Here is a 17,916-nt window from a genome sequence, read left to right as displayed (position 1 = left end):
GGGTTATTTCTGGGAGAATAACTATCTTATGTTCTTTTCTAGATTTCAAACTATCTCCATGCCAAATGAGTCATCCTTTCGGCGGTTTAGACGTTAAAAGGCAATAGACCAACAGACACGGTTGCTTTCGGATTTACAATATTAGTGTGGATCTATAATCATCATCTCCCTAGCATTATCCCGTTTTTTACAGGGTCCGCTTACCTAACCTAAAGATTTGACAGGTCCGGTTTTTATAGAAGCGACTGTCTGTCCGACGTTCCAACCCGCGAAGGGAAATCCAGCCTAATACGGGTTAGATTACATACCTTCGAAAATGCATTTCTCGGAATGTGGGTTTCCTCACGATGTTTTCCTTCACCGTTGAGCACGTGATAATCATTTAGGATCCAAACATGAATTCGAAAACGAATTCGACAATCATTGGTTTATGCCTGTGCCGGATTCGAACTTGCGACCTCAAGAGAGAGGCTAGCATTCAACCAACTTGGCTACCACGGCTCTCGTGAGGATCTATGATATGAAAGTATAATGATAAATTGGATTTTATTTATCGTTATAATTCCTATCCTACTGATAGATAGATATGTATAAAGTATGATCAGAAAATGGAATAAATTGAATTAATATTTTAACAGGTTGACATAAAAAAGTGAGTACCTACCTACATAGCAATGTAACGTTAGATATTTGTTATAGAATATACAAATGAGTATACAAATAGAGTGTAAGCCCTTAGGCAACTCTCGAGGGAGGCGACATACACGGACTTCAACCAATACGTAGATAAATAAGCTGCGTCTATTGGCCGAAGCTTACGTTAACGGCCTCCGTGGTCTAATAGTTGAGCGTTGTGCTCACGATCCGGAGGTCCCGGGTTCGAATCCCGGTGGGGACAAATTACAAAAATCATATTGTGATCCCTAGTTTGGTTAGGACATTACAGGCTGATCACCTGAATGTTCAAAGGTAAGATGATCCGTGCTTCGGAAGGCACGTTAAGCCGTTGGTCCCGGTTAATACTTACTGATGTAAGAACGTACCTAGTTGTCACCATGAGTCACGTCAGGGGCCTGTAGCGGCTCAGTAATAACCCTGACACCATGGCTGATAGGGTTGATAATCCTCCTCACAGTCCACCCAGCTCAGCGCTCAACCACTGGACCACGGAGGTCGTTTTCTGTTGATAAATTGAAGTGCTGGTGGGGACCCCAGTTGGGATTACAGCTGTAAAACCCATGCCAACTATGTTGTGTCGGATTAGATTCCTAATTGTTAAGCACCCTGTATAAACCGATTAATTATCTATGCGATATTAATTAGTGGTTTAGCCTTTGACGAGTGAACGGACGCTTTACGATGGGAACAATAAATGTGGATAGTGGTAAAAGTTTTATATTTATTCAAAGTTTAGGGAGCTATAATAGGTATGGAACCGGGGTAACCCAGTTGGTAGAACGCTTGCCTCTCACTTTGAGGTTCGAATCCAGCACAGGTCAAAACCAATGCGTGCCGAATTTGTTTTCGAATTCATGTTTGGATCATAAATGAGCTCAGCGGTGAAGGAAAACATCGTGAGGAAACCCTGAGAAATGCATTTTCGGAGGTATGTGACCTAACCTGTATTGAGCTGGTTTTCCCTTCGCGGGTTGGAAGGTCAGACAGGCAGTCGCTTCTGTAAAAAACCGTACCTACCTGTCAAATCTTCAGGATAGGTAAGCGGACCCTGTGAAAAACGGGATAATGTTAGGGAGATGATTTATTCAAAGTATTCAATCCGGCGGTCACAGGCATAAAATTGTGATAAATCAAAAAAAAATGCACTGTTGTTTACGAGTACGATGCTATGATCACAGAGCAGGGATAATAAGGTCGATTTTCTTAGGATAAATTAGATACTACCTGAGTACCGACTAACAGTGTAAAACCAAAATTAGAAGCTTCGAAATTTTAGAAAATTTTATTTGAGGTATTGGGAAACTTTTTTAGGTATTCGAAGTCCCCGTTAGGTGCTAAGGCCAGCTAAATGTCAAGGAGGGAAGGGCACAGCGTGACACTACATCCTTGTCTAACCAAAATTTATAGAGTTTGATGTGCGACGCAGCACCCTGCCTTATTAGTATTATAATTATCACTACATAGTATAAAACAAAGTCGCTTTTTCTGTCCCTATATCCCTATCCTACGCTTAAATCTTTAAAACTACGCAACGGATTTTGATACGATTTTTGTGATTCAAGAGGAAGGTTTATACGTATAATAACATCCGTCAAATAGTGGAGAAATACTGTTATTTTTGAGGATTTTAATGTGATATCGTAAATAATTTCATTTTTTCCTCAGCATTGCACCCGAGCGAAGCCCGGGCGGGTGGCTAGTTACCTATAATCCAAAATTAATTTAAGATTTTTTTGAATATAAGTAGATAGTATAGAAGGTATAAGTACTAAGGAAATAAAGTTGATAGGACAACTGTATTGACTTTATTTTACTATTGGAACGTTTCGTGGGACAGAGCAGCAGGCGGCGCCAGCATCCCATACGCAGAAGGAAGTGAAGCAGAAATCCAAGATGGCGTCGGCTACACGGCGGAGCGCCTTCTTCATGGTGTTTGGCGCGCTGGGAGTCGTGCTGGGCGCTATCGCTGTAGTCTTCTGGCCCGCGCTTTTCTTTGAACAGCTTAAAAATGTAAGTTAACTTTATCCTTCTTAATTCTCCAAAAGACGTTGTATTTCCTGTGTACTCAATAAAGTATTTGTTATAGTATGTATACCTATAGCGTTCTTGTGGCTAAGTGTTCGGTCACGAGCATTAATATGTGTACGCTTTGGTACCATGTCACATTAAGTTTTTTGACAAATTGAACTATAACTCTTACTAAATGTCAAATATGTTAGTGCGACAGGGTCCTAAAGTGGGTACATTATATTGCTCATGACTGTACAGAGTGAGAGAGAGAGAGCTAGGGTCAGATGGGAGAGGCAACACTGGCATTTCAGCTGAGAATGGTTAGATATAAACCTAATACTTACAGAAAATAAATCATAGGGCCCTCCGTATATTGACCAGAAGGCATACTGCACCTGCTTTCAGTATGGGTTGGTGGAAGTATTTGGTCTAGCAGTACCCATTTACCAGTATTTTCAATTTTGTGGTCCCTTGTTTGGTTAGGACATTACTGGCTGATCACCAGATTCTCCGAAAGTAAGATGATCCGTGGCTTCCGAAGGCACGTTAAGCCGTTGGTCCCGGTTACTACTTACTGATGTAAGTAAGTAGTCGTTACATGAGTCATTGCAGGGGCTTTTGGCGGCTCAATAGTAACCCTGACACCAGGTTTTATGAGGTTGGTACTCCACCTCAGAACCCACACGATAGAAGGCGTATTTTCAAGCCACCATACCCCCTCTGGTTGATTAAGGGAAGAAATGTGCCCAACATTAAGACGCATATACTTACTTTTATTATTATCATTTTTATGATTTTGGTTTGTTTTCTTTTTTTGTTAATGATTTTTGATCTTGGTTTTCTTCTTGTTTTGTTTTATTTTTTCTTTTTTTTCTGTGTATTGATTTCCTGTTCTGTGTTGAATGTAATGTACCTGTCTGTCTGTGTCTGTGGTGTCCGGAAGTAATAAGTGTTTCTATCTTTCTTTCATATAGGCTGTTTACTCGTATGTATGCATGTTTCAGCTGCAATGAAATGTATCATTGTTTCCGTTTAATAAGCCCTGCACAATGTCGTTCGGTGTAAATGACGATGAACCATTTTGTTTCATCACGTGGTTTCCAGGATTTGTGCCCGGTTAAAGGCGATAGGCTCCCCCCTATTACTCGGAACTTAAACATAGATAGCCAGGAGTGGGTGTATCTATACATCTCTGCCTACCTGCTAACCCTTGCGTGATGGTATATTGTGTTTTTTTTTGCGGTGCCGTGGTATGAATGTGTGTATGATATATGTGTGTGTCTCTAACTTATGCTCTACATTACACATATGTGTGTGTCCCTAAAGAATGCTCTACATTACACATATGTGTGTGTCACTAAAGAATCTCTACATTACACATAATGTGTGTGACCCTAACGAATGCTCTACATTACACATTATTTTTACATTTCCTCTTAGATGATGGTCCTGACGCCCACCTCGACATCATTCAACATCTGGCGCTCGCCGCCCATCCCGATGTACCTGGAGTGCTTCATGTGGAACATCACCAATGTGGACGAGATCCTCGCCAACAAGGACGCCCAGCTCAAGGTCACGCAGCTGGGGCCCTACGTCTACCGGGAGGAGCATGAGAAGGTAGGACAAATCATAGACAAATATTCAATTATTATTATTATTATCAGAAAGGGTTACTAATGAAGAAGTGCTAGTAAGAGTAATGGAAAGGAGACAATTATTAAAAGTTATTATAATATAATAAGACATGACGAATTTATTAAAAACATAATAGAAGGGAAGATAGAAGGAAAGAGAAGAAGGCGAAGACCAAGAAGGCCTGTGCTGGATTCGAACCTGCGATCTCCAAATGAGAGGCAAGCGTTCTAACAACTGGCCTACCACGGCTCACAAGCATAAAATTATTTTTATAGTATAATTTTAGGAATAACGCGGGAAGTATCAGCTCGCGTGTTAACTCACTATCACACAGGAAGCGTGTATCGTGCGATGCGCGCGACTGCCGGTGGAATGAAAGTCTTAACTTTTTTCAAAGGTCGAAGACTTGGAAATTACTTGCGATTAGTGTTAGCTAATTATATTATCTGTAGGTGTTGATATTGGTGCTAATACCTATATATACCAATTAATTTTATTTTAAGTTATATCTGTCATTTTCTTATCCGCCGAAAAGGAAAGGGACGGGTAATCGACAGGCATAAAATTTATGGAATACACGTCAATTTTAAGCAGTAATCTAAAACAACCGTCGCGAGCCGCGACACTGGTATTCTGTGAGACCTGAGTAATGAGTGAAGTACGGACATCGCGCCACCATATGTACATATACTTACTTTTGATAACTTGCACATATTCGCATATCAGTGAATACGAGTGTCCTTTCGACCCACTAACCCTTGCCCTATTACTCATACCGACAGTCTTATTTAAAAATTACTATCAGAAAATAACAATATCATTGTCATATTTTTGTTCGATAAGTCCACTACAAGAATGAACAATTTGAATCGTTAACGATAATTTCGTTTAATAAACACGTATTGAAAATTATTCTATTGAAAATTATTATATATAAAAAACTGTTAGTCGATTAGGACACGTGTTCTCTCCAACACCCACACATGGTTTCCTTGGGGAATTAGGCTGGCTGCAGTGATCCAGTCATTTCAGATATCACGCAAAATAGACGCTCAGACGTGGAGTTGCGGAAAACGGCCCGCTTATACCAATACTGCGATTGAGGCAACCACCGTTCTACACGCCCTATCTATGGAGTATTTAAGGCGATTACTCCACCGACAAGAGCGCAGCTCTTAAATAAAGAGAGATATACCAATACTAAACATCCACACAGACTAATGAATGAATGAATAAATGTTTTTTTTTTCTGATTTTTGTGGTGTTAACAGGTACAAATCATTTAATGTTAGTAAATAAGTAATATATACAAAAATATCTAATGGTAATTTATTTGCTAAGAAAATGGTGCTGGGTGTCGGTTCTGTAAAAAACCGAACCTGTCAAATCTTCAGGTTAGGTAAGCGGATCTTCTAAATGAGACGGGATAAACTTTATCGATGCGGGAGTTTTACTCTAGTATTCAAAATGATAAACACTGACGATTTCTTGAATAGAAAAACTAGGTGAGACAAAATCGAGCTTCATAATACACTGCGATGGGCGATGAAGCTGGTACCCTGTCACAATATAGTTCATCATATGCATGTTAGGATTCCAATTCCAAGACATGAAGTTGCAAGATGTCTTCTGAACGACGACCGGTCTTATGTACATATTAGGGTTACAGCCTCACGCGGTGGACAAAAACATCGCCCCTAGAGAATTTTGCAATATCGGAAATTTCACTTTATAAGTATTCGGTAAAAACTGTCAATGAAGTTTGATTTAAGCAATTTTTATTCTTATTGTTTTTCAAATAACGTGTTATTATTATAGTTAAAAACAGGTCTTTTAAGATTTTCGTTCGATTTCTTCTCTCTCTCTCTTTATTTAAGAGCTGCGCTCTTGTCGGTGGAGTAATCGCCATTCCTCTCTTCTTCCCGCCCAATCCTTCACCTCCTGATACAACACGACCTGCACCTTCTCTTTTATTTGTTTCATAAATGTTCTCCTAGGTATACCCCTTCCTCTCTTCCCTTAATTTTTTCCTTCTATGATGTTTGTCATAAATGAATCGTGTCGTATCAGGTGGCCAATCATATTTCCTCTCCGGTTCTCTATAGTCTTCATTATGGTCGATTTCTTCTAGCAAGTATGTAATTTGATGTTCTATTCACCAGGTTAACCTGACGTGGAACAGCAATAACACGGTGACGTTCTACAACAAGCGCGTGTGGCACTTCGTCCCGGAGATGTCCAATGGGAGCCTCTCAGACAACATCACCAGCATCAACCCTATCGTAGCGGTGAGCCTATTTACTATACAAATTCATATAGACTATAGCTTTACAAGTCAGTCGATTACATAAGATTACTAAATCTTTTAAGGGGCAATGTATACGTTTTTACAATAAGATTCCCATTGACATTCAGAATTTGCCTTTCAACTGTTTTAAGACAGTAGTTAAACAAAAACTTTACAAAAAAGGTTATTATAAAGTTAGTGATTATTTAGAAGATATGAATGCATGGGATTAACTGTCTGAGAACCGATATTAGGCAGCTAAATTACTCAATTGTATACCAATATTTTATGTTTTATGTTTATTTTTTTAAAGAACGTCTAGGGCCCTGTGCCGAGGTTTTTCCTGCAGCTTCTTTTCCCCGGCTATACAGGTTGTGAGAATCTGTAGTAGTTTTAGGCGGATAAGACGTTCGTTATGTAAAATTGACGATTCAAAGTATAACTATGTTACCTACTGAATAAAGATATTTTTGAATTTGAATTTGAATTGAACATACTCTGGTTGTTTCCCTCACAACCCACACGAGATAATAACTATGGTATAAGAAAACCAGGTATGCTGAAAACTGAGCTGAACTAACCGGGACCAACGGCTTAACATACCTTCGGATGCACGGATCATCTTACTTTCGGACAATCAGGGATATGCCCCCAGCGGGATTCGAACCCAAGATCTCCAAATCGTGAGTCCAACGCTCAACTACTGTACCACGGAGGCTGCCCATGAACCATGTTTCTATTTATCTTCAACAGACGGTGGCGTACACCCTCCGTCACCAAGGCGAGTTCACGAAGATCACAGTGAACGCGTTCCTGCGAGCCATCCACGAGACCCTCTTCCTGACGGCCAACGTGTCTTCGTGGCTGTTCGACGGCATAGAGGACCCCGTGCTCAACATCGCCAGCCACTTCCCCAACCTGCCCATCGTCATACCCTACGACAAGTTCGGCTGGTTCTATGAGGTGAGACGCTTATTTTTTCTTCCTTATGTTCACCCCAAAAACCCAAGCCTCATTGTTTAACTATTGTGTCTGGCAATCTCTGCAGTCATGGGTGGCCACTGCAATTTTATCTAATTCTCTACACGGAGATAGGCTGTCTGCGACCTGGTAAACGCCAGCGTGGCAGGGATCTACGCATACATTTATTTTATTTATATAAGTCTTTTACATTGTAAAAAAAAAAAATAACCGTTTATTTAAAGCTACGAAGGCGCAAACAATAAAAAAGTATACAGACTTTTGTACGGATCCCTAAAAACGTTGGAGAAAACGGTGACTTATTAGACGACCTTGTCATCGCTTACTTTAATGTTAATCTAATCTAATCTAGCCTATAAGATCCCACTGCTGGGCAAAGGTCTCCCCTCTCTTTCCATTTTTCGCGGTCCTGTGCGTACTCCGGCAAGCGTCCAAGTCGTCGCGCCATCTTTCGAGGTCTACCACGACGCCTATACCCGTCATGAAGCACCCAATGTTAATGTTAATATAATACTAAAAATCATTTATAAATTAAAGAAATACGTCCTAGATGAAATTGTGCACGTTACAAATTATTTTAGTTTGATAAGTACATCAAATCAAATCAAATCAAATATACTTTATTGCACACAACATACAAAACAAATTCACACAGATGAAGATAGATACAGTACAATCTGGCGGCCTTATTGCTAAGCAGCAATTTCTTCCAGGCAACCAGTGGATAGGAAACATTATTACAATTTGGTGCGGGACAGTGCAACATCTAGTTTAAAATAATAAATACTATAAATAAAAAAAAAAACAAATAAAAGTAAAATAAATAAATAAAAATAAAATAGAAATATATAAATATAAATACATACATACATATACCCATTTATATCAGACGTATATATTACATACATGTGTATTATGGACGACATGATGATGATTAGTTTAATACTTGTTATCTGTAACGTACCTTCTCCTATCTGTCTAGACGATTACTACATATAGATAACACGAATTAATAATTTTTAGTAATTTAAATAATTGTTTAATCCAACTATAGTTATTTAAAAGAGATTCACTTAACACATACGGCCACGAGCATTAATATGTATACACTTTAGTACCATGTCACATAAACTTTTTTGACAAATTGAACTGTAAGTCTCACTAAATGTAACATTATGTTAGTGCGACAGAGTCCTAAAGTGGGTACATTATATTGCTCATGACTGTACATAGCATCAGTGGCGGCCCTAGCAAAATATTTAGGTGGCGCGAGACCTCAATGTGGCACCCCTCAGCCCCATTAAAATAAAAAATGTGTTTACGGCCACCCGGTATGAGCAATCTAACCCGGTGAAGTTAGCTTGCGACCAGGGTGAACCAGTCTTGGTTGATATATAACAAAATATATAAGAACATCTTACACCTGAAAACATGAGGAGCTCGGTGGCGCAGCGGTAAACGCGCTCGGTCTGCGATTGTTGAAGTTAAGCAACTTTCGCAAAGGCCGGTCATAGGATGGGTGACCACAAAAAAAATAAGTTTTCATCTCGAGCTTCTCCGTGCTTCGGAAGGCACGTTAAGCCGTTGGTCCCGGCTGCATTAGCAGTCGTTAATAACAACCAATCCGCACTGGGCCCGTGTGGTGGTTTAAGGCCCGATCTTCCTATCCATCCATAGGGAAGGCCCGTGCCCCAGTAGTGGGGTTGTTAATGGGCTGGTAAAAGCTTCGATCGCCGTCCACTCGCAAAGAAGAAGAATGGGCTGGTGATGATGATATAAGAACATAATATAGTTTTTATCCCGGATATATCCCCTTGGGGATAAGGGCATGAAAATGGCCTTATGATTGTCTGGAAGAAATCGTTCTAAGCAATAAGACCGCCGTTTGCCGTGTACCTAGTTAAGTCTGTTTTGTAAATATTTTGTTTTATTTTGGTATTTAAAAATGTGATGGAAAAAGCGTGGGGCGCGGGATAACCGAAGTCCACGCGGACGAAGTCGCGGGTGGAAAGCTAGTAGAACATATATTTTTTAAATACAAAGGAAAAGACAAGAACAGATTTTCTTTGTAGTGTTAAACAACTGCGTGGTTTCAGAATCCTTACAACTGCTCTGTTACAGGATTTAAATAACACTGTTCGGGTTTTTCCTGTTCGTCTGATTGGTCGACCGATCAATCGGCCTAATAGAATTTCTTTAATACTGTCAAGTGTTTCAATCGGACTTATTTTTGAATCGGTCGCCTTCAATTCGCGTGCGGTATACACCTGTCTCATCTTGCAAATGACAAGTTTTAATGTTCTACGTGAGCTGGGTATATGCAGGGTGTTAGTGACATCATAACGAAAACTTTGAGGGATGATTCAGACCATGATTGAGTTGATATCAAGTCGAATTATCCATCGCAAAAGGTTTTGATGTTTCGTAAAAAGTATTGAATTTGACCGGGTTGTGTACCCTGCTGTAGGTCTATTTCCCAGATGATTTAAGTTGAAGTGTATAGTAATCAGTTGCAACATAACTATATTAACTAACGTTGTACCACTCATCTTTATCGGTCATTATTCGCCACGCATCATTCTTGGTATATATTTTGTTCTTATCTTTGTAAAATATCCACAGCGATGACTAACAAACATAATGTAATTATGCACACTTAAGATATTATGACACATAACACCAAAGTTCAATACTTCTCGACAATCAGAAGAGACGTAAGTGGCCTTTGTACTTTTAAAGAGTATAAATAAACTTTAATTACGTATAAGTTTAGTCGTGGTTTCCCGGATGTGTGCCCGGTTAATGGATGGGTGGTGGTTTTTCATTTCTCCTATCTAGTTTATTTTTTATTATTTTGTTTTGTTTTTTTTTATTATGATTTTAATTTTGATTTTATTTTTGATTGTAATGTTAATTTTAATCTTGAATTTTGATTTTAATTTCTAGTTTATAATTTTTATGTATTTGTACGTTTTATTTTGTAATAATTTTTATACTTATTTATTGTTTATTATTATTTATTTTTGCTATGGACGTTATTATGGCCTGAAAAGAAATTATTTGAATTTGAATTTTGAATAGGTCCGTCCCGTACCTATTCGGATTGGGACCTAAAACATAGCCGGCGAAGATTGGGTGTATAATACTGTATGCTATTTCGTTTGTTTGTTACGTTTAATCAAGTAATCAGTTTGGTTAGGACATTACAGGCTGATCACCTGATTGTCCGAAAGTAAGATGATACGTGCTTCGGAAGGCACGTTAAGCCGTTGGTCCTGGTTACTACTTACTGATGTGAGTAATCGTTACATGAGCCATGTCAGGTGCCTTTGGCGGCTCAATAGTAACCCTGACCAGGGTTGATGAGGTTGGTAATCCACCTCACAACCTACACGAGAGAAGAAGACTAAGTACAACGTAAAATTCATGTCAGTACATTCAATGAGGGACTTTTTAGGATATGCTCTTTCAAATATAGATGGCGCTATATAGATTTATCGTGATAATTATCTATTTTCTCATTGCTCGCGTATATAATGGCTGAATGTAAAACTGTAAAAATAAATAAAAATAAAATAAAATAAATAATTATTCAAACATACATACATAAACAGCCTATATACGTCCCACTGCTGGGCACAGGCTTCCCCTCAATCAACCGGAGGGGGTATGGAGCATACTACAGTGTTTTTACGGCTAATAGCCGGGACCAACGGCTTAACGTGTAATTATTCAAAAATCTAATTTAATGCAGAGGCATGCATAAAAATAATTATTGCTTGATATTCGTTGCTACCTATATTGTTTCTTATTATTTTGATCAGAATAATAATGGGTGGAAGATGTTTTGTGCCTGGGTGTAATAACGAGGGTCATCATTTATACCCAAATACAAAGATAAAAAAGCAAAAAAATCGAAGCAAATGGAATTCTATAGTCTCTGCTTACCCCGGTGGGAAATAGGCGTGAGTTTATGTATGTATGTATGTATGTACAAAGATAAACGATGCATATGTCTGTTATCGATGAGATTAATAAATTGGTGGTAAAGAACTGCTGCCACTGACCAGTGCTCAGCTATAACTTTCCCTCCCATCCCTATCTACACATAATGGATGTTGGAATCGCTCATAAAATACAAAGTACATTTACACTTAATTGCATATCGCGAAGTAAGTCAAGTTATGTCCTAACACAGGATCTAAGGTGAATAGTCTTCCAACATTCAAGTTTCATGAAATTTTGCAAGAGCCGTGACGAAGTGGTATTGCTGAAAGATTTGTTCATTGAGTAACAATTATGACTCAAGGTCACATAACATTTTTTTTTATTTTTCCTTTTTTTCATGACTACTGGCGTGGCATTAACTACTTGGCCGGACAAAGGTCATACATAAACTGCCTATATACTTCCCACTGCTGGGCACAGGCCTCCCCTCAATCAACCGGAGGGGGTATGGAGCATACTCCACCACGCTGCTCCACTGCGGGTTGGTGGAGGTGTTTTTACGGCTAATAGCCGGGACCAACGGCTTAACGTGCCCTCCGAAGCACGGAATCATCTTACTTTTTCGGACAATCAGGTGATTCAAGCCTGAAAAGTCCTTACCAAACAAAGGACAGTCTCACAAAGTGATTTCGACAATGTCCCCATCGGGAATCGAACCCGGACCTCCAAATCGTGAGCCTAACGCTCTATCCACTAGACCACGGAGGTTGTTATTTGTGGACAAAGGTCACATAACATAAACTAAGGACTACCTACCTATGACTGATGCAATAAATGGTTTGATTTGATTGATTGACTATCCCCAATTGGGGTAGTCAGAGTGTCCATCGCAAGATGAACTAAGTACCCAAACCACATCGAGCACTCTGACATGAGCATTTTTATATAATATTTATTATATTGTTAGTGTCATCGTAACGATAACTTTGAGTGACGATTCAGACCATGATTCTGAGTTCATATCAAGTGGAATGTTCCGTCGCAAAATAGTTTAAAAAAAAAAACACTAAATTTCCATGAATTTTCCCACAGGAAATTCCACTTGGTATTAACTCAGAATCTTAGTCTGAATAATCCCCTGCGATTCTCAGTTAATTATCAAGTGGAGTTTTCTATCGCAAAAAGATAGAATGAAAATATTAAAAAAAAAAAAAACAAAACATCGTGAATTTTGCGACGGAAAATTGCACTCGTTATTAACTTAGAATCGTGGTCTGAATCATTCCCCTCAGTATTAGTTACGATGTCACTAACACCCTGTATGAAGCATTTCCACATCTCGGGACTATAGAGTTCCTACTATTATTAGATGTTATTCTATGTGACTCCATTGACTGTAAATCAAGAAAAAGCGTTACTAGAAAGAAAGAAAGAAAGAAGTTTACTAGGAGTTTTGTTCTTTACTAGGAGTTATTACAGTTGTTTATGAGTTTGAATTATTGATTACCTATCTATATTTATTGCTAAAAGAAATGCAAAGTCGTTATGAATTTGGTCGCTTGTAGTTGAGTCGCTTTTTATTATATTACATCCTAGGCCCTATCCTATAGAAACTATTTACATTTATTTAAATCATGTGCATCATCATCAATTTAAGAGCCACGCTCTTGTCGGTGTAGCATTTGGGTGTTTTCCATTCCAGTCTATCAAAGGCCAATTCCTTGACTTCCCTATAAGACACGACGTTAACCTTTTCTTTAATCTGTTCCATGTAAGCTCTTCTTGGTCTTCCCCTTCCTCTCTTTCCTTCTAGCTTTCCTTCTATGATATTTTTAATAAATTCGTCGTGACTTATTAGGTGTCCAGTCATCTTGCCTCTTCTGTCCTCAATAATTATCAGTATTTGTCTCTTTTCCCTTACTCTTACTAGCACTTCCTCATTTGTAACTTTTTCTGTCCAACAAAAAAAAAAAATATTGCAATTGACCATAATGATGATAAATGTCGTAGGTACTTAATGTATTTGTCATACAAATATTTCCACAAAAACATCCTTTCTGTCTATATACTTGAGAATTCTGTTAGCACATTTCGTCATAAACTAACTAGAGGTTGTACCAGTAGTTATTCGACTTGGCAATTTACTCCCTTTGTTTTACGGTTGTTTTATGAATGATCACGCCACGCCCGTCGTTTGATCATTTTGGCTCTGTTTTATGTCTTAATGAATGATATTACCAATATATCGGTCGTTTCTTTTTGACTAGAACTTTTTATTGCTTGGATTCTACGAGTATTCAGTATATTGTCTTTATGACCACTGTCATTATTTACGTATACAAGGCTGCCAAAACGTGGAGGTCTAAAACGAAAATATAGATAAAGGAACTTGACCTACCACGTTCTACTGACAGAAAGCTAGGTGAGATGTGAGTAATTAGTTCATCGATGGGTGTACAGTCATGAGCAATATCATGTACCCACTTTAGAACCCTGTCGCACTATTATATTTGACATTTAATGAGATTTGCGGTTTAATTTGTCAAAAAATTTAATGTGACATGGTTTCAAAGTGTATACATATTAGTACTCGTGACCGTACTTCTTACTACCCCATTAGGATATAGTCGTGAGCTTATATTACGTGTTATGTGGAGTCATTGCCTACCCAGAAACCCGGGTCCCAATTCTTCTGTCAGTTTTTTACGGGAAAATAAGCTGCTGAACAATCCAGATTAGAAGTTTTCTGTTAAATCGACTATAATGTTTCTATTTTGTTCATGTCCCTCAGCAGTCATCGCATTTCCGAATACAAAAACCAATGCTTATTTCCGTGTTCATCAATAGGCTAGTTTCCAACTAGTCACATCATTTACTTTTTACTAAACGTCAAAACACGAAATTATTATGGAATTTGTATGAAAAAACACACTGTGGCGTCATAGAAAAACGTGATAAAATGTCGTTCTTATTACGTTTTTCTTGATTAACATTCATAAATAAGTTACATAAAAAAAAATTGTTTTTCGTTGGTTTTAGATGTGTCTATTTAGTAATCAGAATTTCATAATTTATCTTGAACCTAATACACGACCCAATTGTTAGATTTATTGTGTATTAGAATTTGAATTTAGAACTTAGTATTTTTATTGTTGTTTGTTCGTTCAAAACAACGAGTACTTAAGTTCCGAATTCAAATTCTGATTATGAGCTTAAGTACTGTATTGTTGTAGTAGGTTGTAGTAATAAATACACAAATGTAAAGCATTCATTTATATTCAGAAATGATCATTGCCGTCTTTTCCAAGGGATATTACGAAAATAGAAGCACTGTAGGTACTTATTTTGTGAGGTCACATGAACATGAATATAGTTTGGTCTATCACCTGATTCATTCAATAAATATTTGGGGAATTACTCAAAATTGGACATGGAAATTACCTCAGCCGGTTATTCAAAATGTCCATAAACTACGTATTGTCATTATATGCTAATGTTGTTTTTTTTTCGACTGTCTGTTTGGTAGTGTATCTTGACCACCAAACTAAAGCCAGGTTATTTTTTTTTTGAATAAATACTTTTTTGGGGTTTCGGGACGAAATACCAAGTTTTATATTCGGAACCAAAAATACAGTCTGATTTATTTCTGCTTTTATTAAACTTCAGACTTTACCCTATTGCGCTCTGTGCTGACGTTGAGCAAATGTGCCTCAAAATAAAGGTCCATCCGCACTATCAAAAATATCAAATTCCGAGTCAATATAGATATGTATCTTAAATGAATTGGTTCAGAGGATCCAACCTGCGCTGTTGCCTGTCCGGCGATCTCTCAGGTGGATACGGGTATGCGCTCCCGGACCCTCGAGCTACTATTAGTACATTCCATGCTCCTTCCGTATTAATAGTATCCTAGAAATCCCTAATTTCCTTCCCTTACTCCCAAACTTTCCCGTCACACCCTATTTTTCCTAATTTCCTTCTTCCGCTAAGCCAAGGTATGCCGCGCCGAGGGCTGCATGGCTAGGAGCGAGCCTAGTCTCTAGCGTGCCGCGCCGGCCTGGAACTGGGCGACTCCAGGATGTAAATAATGCCTTACTCCAGCACGCGGGGCTCTGCTGGAGTGGACAAGATATTTCCCTAGCTGCTCGTGGGAACAAAATGGGACCTAAAATTGACGTACCCGGTGGCGGCGACACAGTTCGCAACTTGTCACGCCTATTCCCCAGCAGACGCGAACAGCGGGCTGTGGAGAGCCGTTTTGCGACGCTGAATGTTTGTGGAGGTATGTCAGATAAAATGGAAGAAATATGTGATATGATGGATAGAAGAAAGTTGGACTTATTGTGTGTGAGTGAGACTAAAAGAAGAGACACCGGCATGACTAGCCATGGCGACAAGACGGCTTTATGGTCAGGAGTGCCGACTGGTGGTGTTGAGCGGGCCAGTCAAGGAATAGGCATTATTATGTCAGCTCAGATAAGCCGCTGTATGAAAGGATATGAATGTGTGAGTCCCAGACTTCTTTGGGTGCGACTGAAAGTGGGGCTATTACGATTATTTGTTTTGTGTGTTTATGCCCCGGATACTTCAAGACCCCAAAGTGAAAAAGAGAATTTCTGGCAGAGTGTGAAAGATACATTGGGTGATTGTGAGATGAATGAAAAGCTAATTCTACTAGGAGATTTTAATGGTTGGGTAGGTGTGAGTCGTGATGGATTTGAGAAAGTTTTGGGACAGTATGGTGATGTCAGAGTGAATGAAAATGGATTATGTTTGTTAGATGTATGTTTAGAGAGAAATCTTCTTGTGACTAACACTATGTTCAGACACAAGAAGATTCACTTGTATACAAGACAGAGGAATGAACAGAGAAGTATAATAGATTTTGTGATAGTAGACGAAAGATTGCGTAGTAAGGTTGTGGACACGAGAGCATACCGTGGATCTGGTGTGAGCACAGATCACTACTTAGTGGTAACCCGGTTTAGGGGTCTGTTCCAGCGTTGGCGACATCGCCCGCGAGTGTCCAGAACTGAACTTGAACGTATAAAAGTTGAGAATTTGCAAGATGATTATGTAATAAGTAATTATAATGAAAGGCTGGATAATAAATGGGCTAAAGCGATAGATGATGATGCGAAAGATATGACTTTAGAAGATCTGTGGAGAATGTTTAAGGAAGATATGAATGAGGTGGCTGTGGAAGTATGTGGAACTAGTAAAAGAAAGAAGGGTGGAAGGCCGGATAATTGGTGGGACGATGAGGTGAAAGCGCTAGTGGATAAGAAAAGGAAAGTGTGGTTGGATTGCATAGCCCTCAAATCAAGGCAAAACCTAAGTAGGGCGAGTATGAAAAACGAGAGAGAGCGTATGAAAAAGGAGTATGACAGTGCTAAACGAAAAGTAAAGGAATGTGTAGAACGGAAGAAGAAGGAAATGAAAGAGAAGTACAACAGGAGTTTCACGAGGAATTTTCACAATAATGTGAAGTTGTTCTGGAAACAAGTAAGAAAGGCCCGTGGGGCGTCGGATAGTATGAAATTTGAGACGATTAGGGATGAAAGTGGAAGTTTGTTACAGGACGAAAATCAGGTATTGGAATGTTGGAAGCGTTACTTTCAGAGTTTACTCGAAGGTGAGATGAGCAATAGAGGAGAGAACGATAGGGTACCGACGTGTGTAAATGGCAGAAATGCGAATGAAAGTGTCATTAGTGTGGAAGAAATCATGAAAGGTTTAAAAAGTATGAAGGTTGGAAAGGCTGCAGGATATGATAGGATTTCACCGGAGATGCTGAAATACGGCGGGGGCACGGTGGTGAGCATGCTGTACTTGCTCTTCAATAAATGCTGGGCGTCCGGTCTTGTGCCAAGTGATTGGTGTAGGGCGGTTATTGTGCCGTTGTTTAAGGGCAAGGGTTCACAGCAAGAGTGCAAGAACTACCGTGGCATTAGCCTTCTCAGTGTCGTTGGTAAACTGTATGCGAAAGTACTGATTGAACGTGTGATGAAAGAAACAGAGGAGAAAATTTGGAACGTACAAGCGGGATTTAGAAGAGGTATGGGATGCATGGATCAGGTCTTCTCTCTTCGATGCATCGCCGAAAAACAACTGGCAGTTCATCAGAAGGTATTCTGTGCCTTTATAGATTTAGAGAAGGCCTATGATAGAGTGGTGAGAGATGAACTGTGGTGTGTACTATCCGAGTATGGGTTGGACGGCAACCTGATACGCGCACTGAAGTCTTTGTATAAGGGTTCTAGTGCGTGTGTCAGAGTTAATGGCGCTCTGTCTTCCTGGTTCGACATCTCTGTTGGTGTCAGGCAGGGATGCGTGGCGTCACCATGGCTGTTTAATTTATTCATGGATAGTTG

The 17,916-nt window shown here is 39.1% G+C and overlaps 1 protein-coding gene across 3 annotated transcripts in view; it reads left to right on the top strand.

The window, feature by feature from the left end:
- The window catches only part of LOC126368418 (protein croquemort-like), a 35,275-nt gene that overhangs the window by 1,576 nt on the left and 15,783 nt on the right, over positions 1-17,916 (top strand). Inside the window, exons 1-5 of one of the 3 annotated variants that reach the window (XM_050012409.1) lie at positions 1,338-1,384; positions 2,516-2,688; positions 4,129-4,308; positions 6,489-6,614; positions 7,367-7,576. In XM_050012409.1, coding sequence (XP_049868366.1) covers positions 1,360-1,384; positions 2,516-2,688; positions 4,129-4,308; positions 6,489-6,614; positions 7,367-7,576 — 714 coding nt within the window. In that variant the 5' untranslated portion in view covers positions 1,338-1,359. Of the gene's footprint in view, positions 1-1,337; positions 1,385-2,515; positions 2,689-4,128; positions 4,309-6,488; positions 6,615-7,366; positions 7,577-17,916 lie in introns of those variants that run through there. The other 2 variants (XM_050012411.1, XM_050012410.1) reach the window with 2 other exon arrangements.

Source organism: Pectinophora gossypiella, chromosome 7, assembly GCF_024362695.1.
Source record: "Pectinophora gossypiella chromosome 7, ilPecGoss1.1, whole genome shotgun sequence".
In the NCBI taxonomy this organism is placed as follows: Eukaryota; Metazoa; Arthropoda; class Insecta; order Lepidoptera; family Gelechiidae; genus Pectinophora; species Pectinophora gossypiella.
The sequence above is the reverse complement of the archived record's forward strand: the minus strand, read 5'-3'. Positions and strand labels throughout refer to the sequence as shown.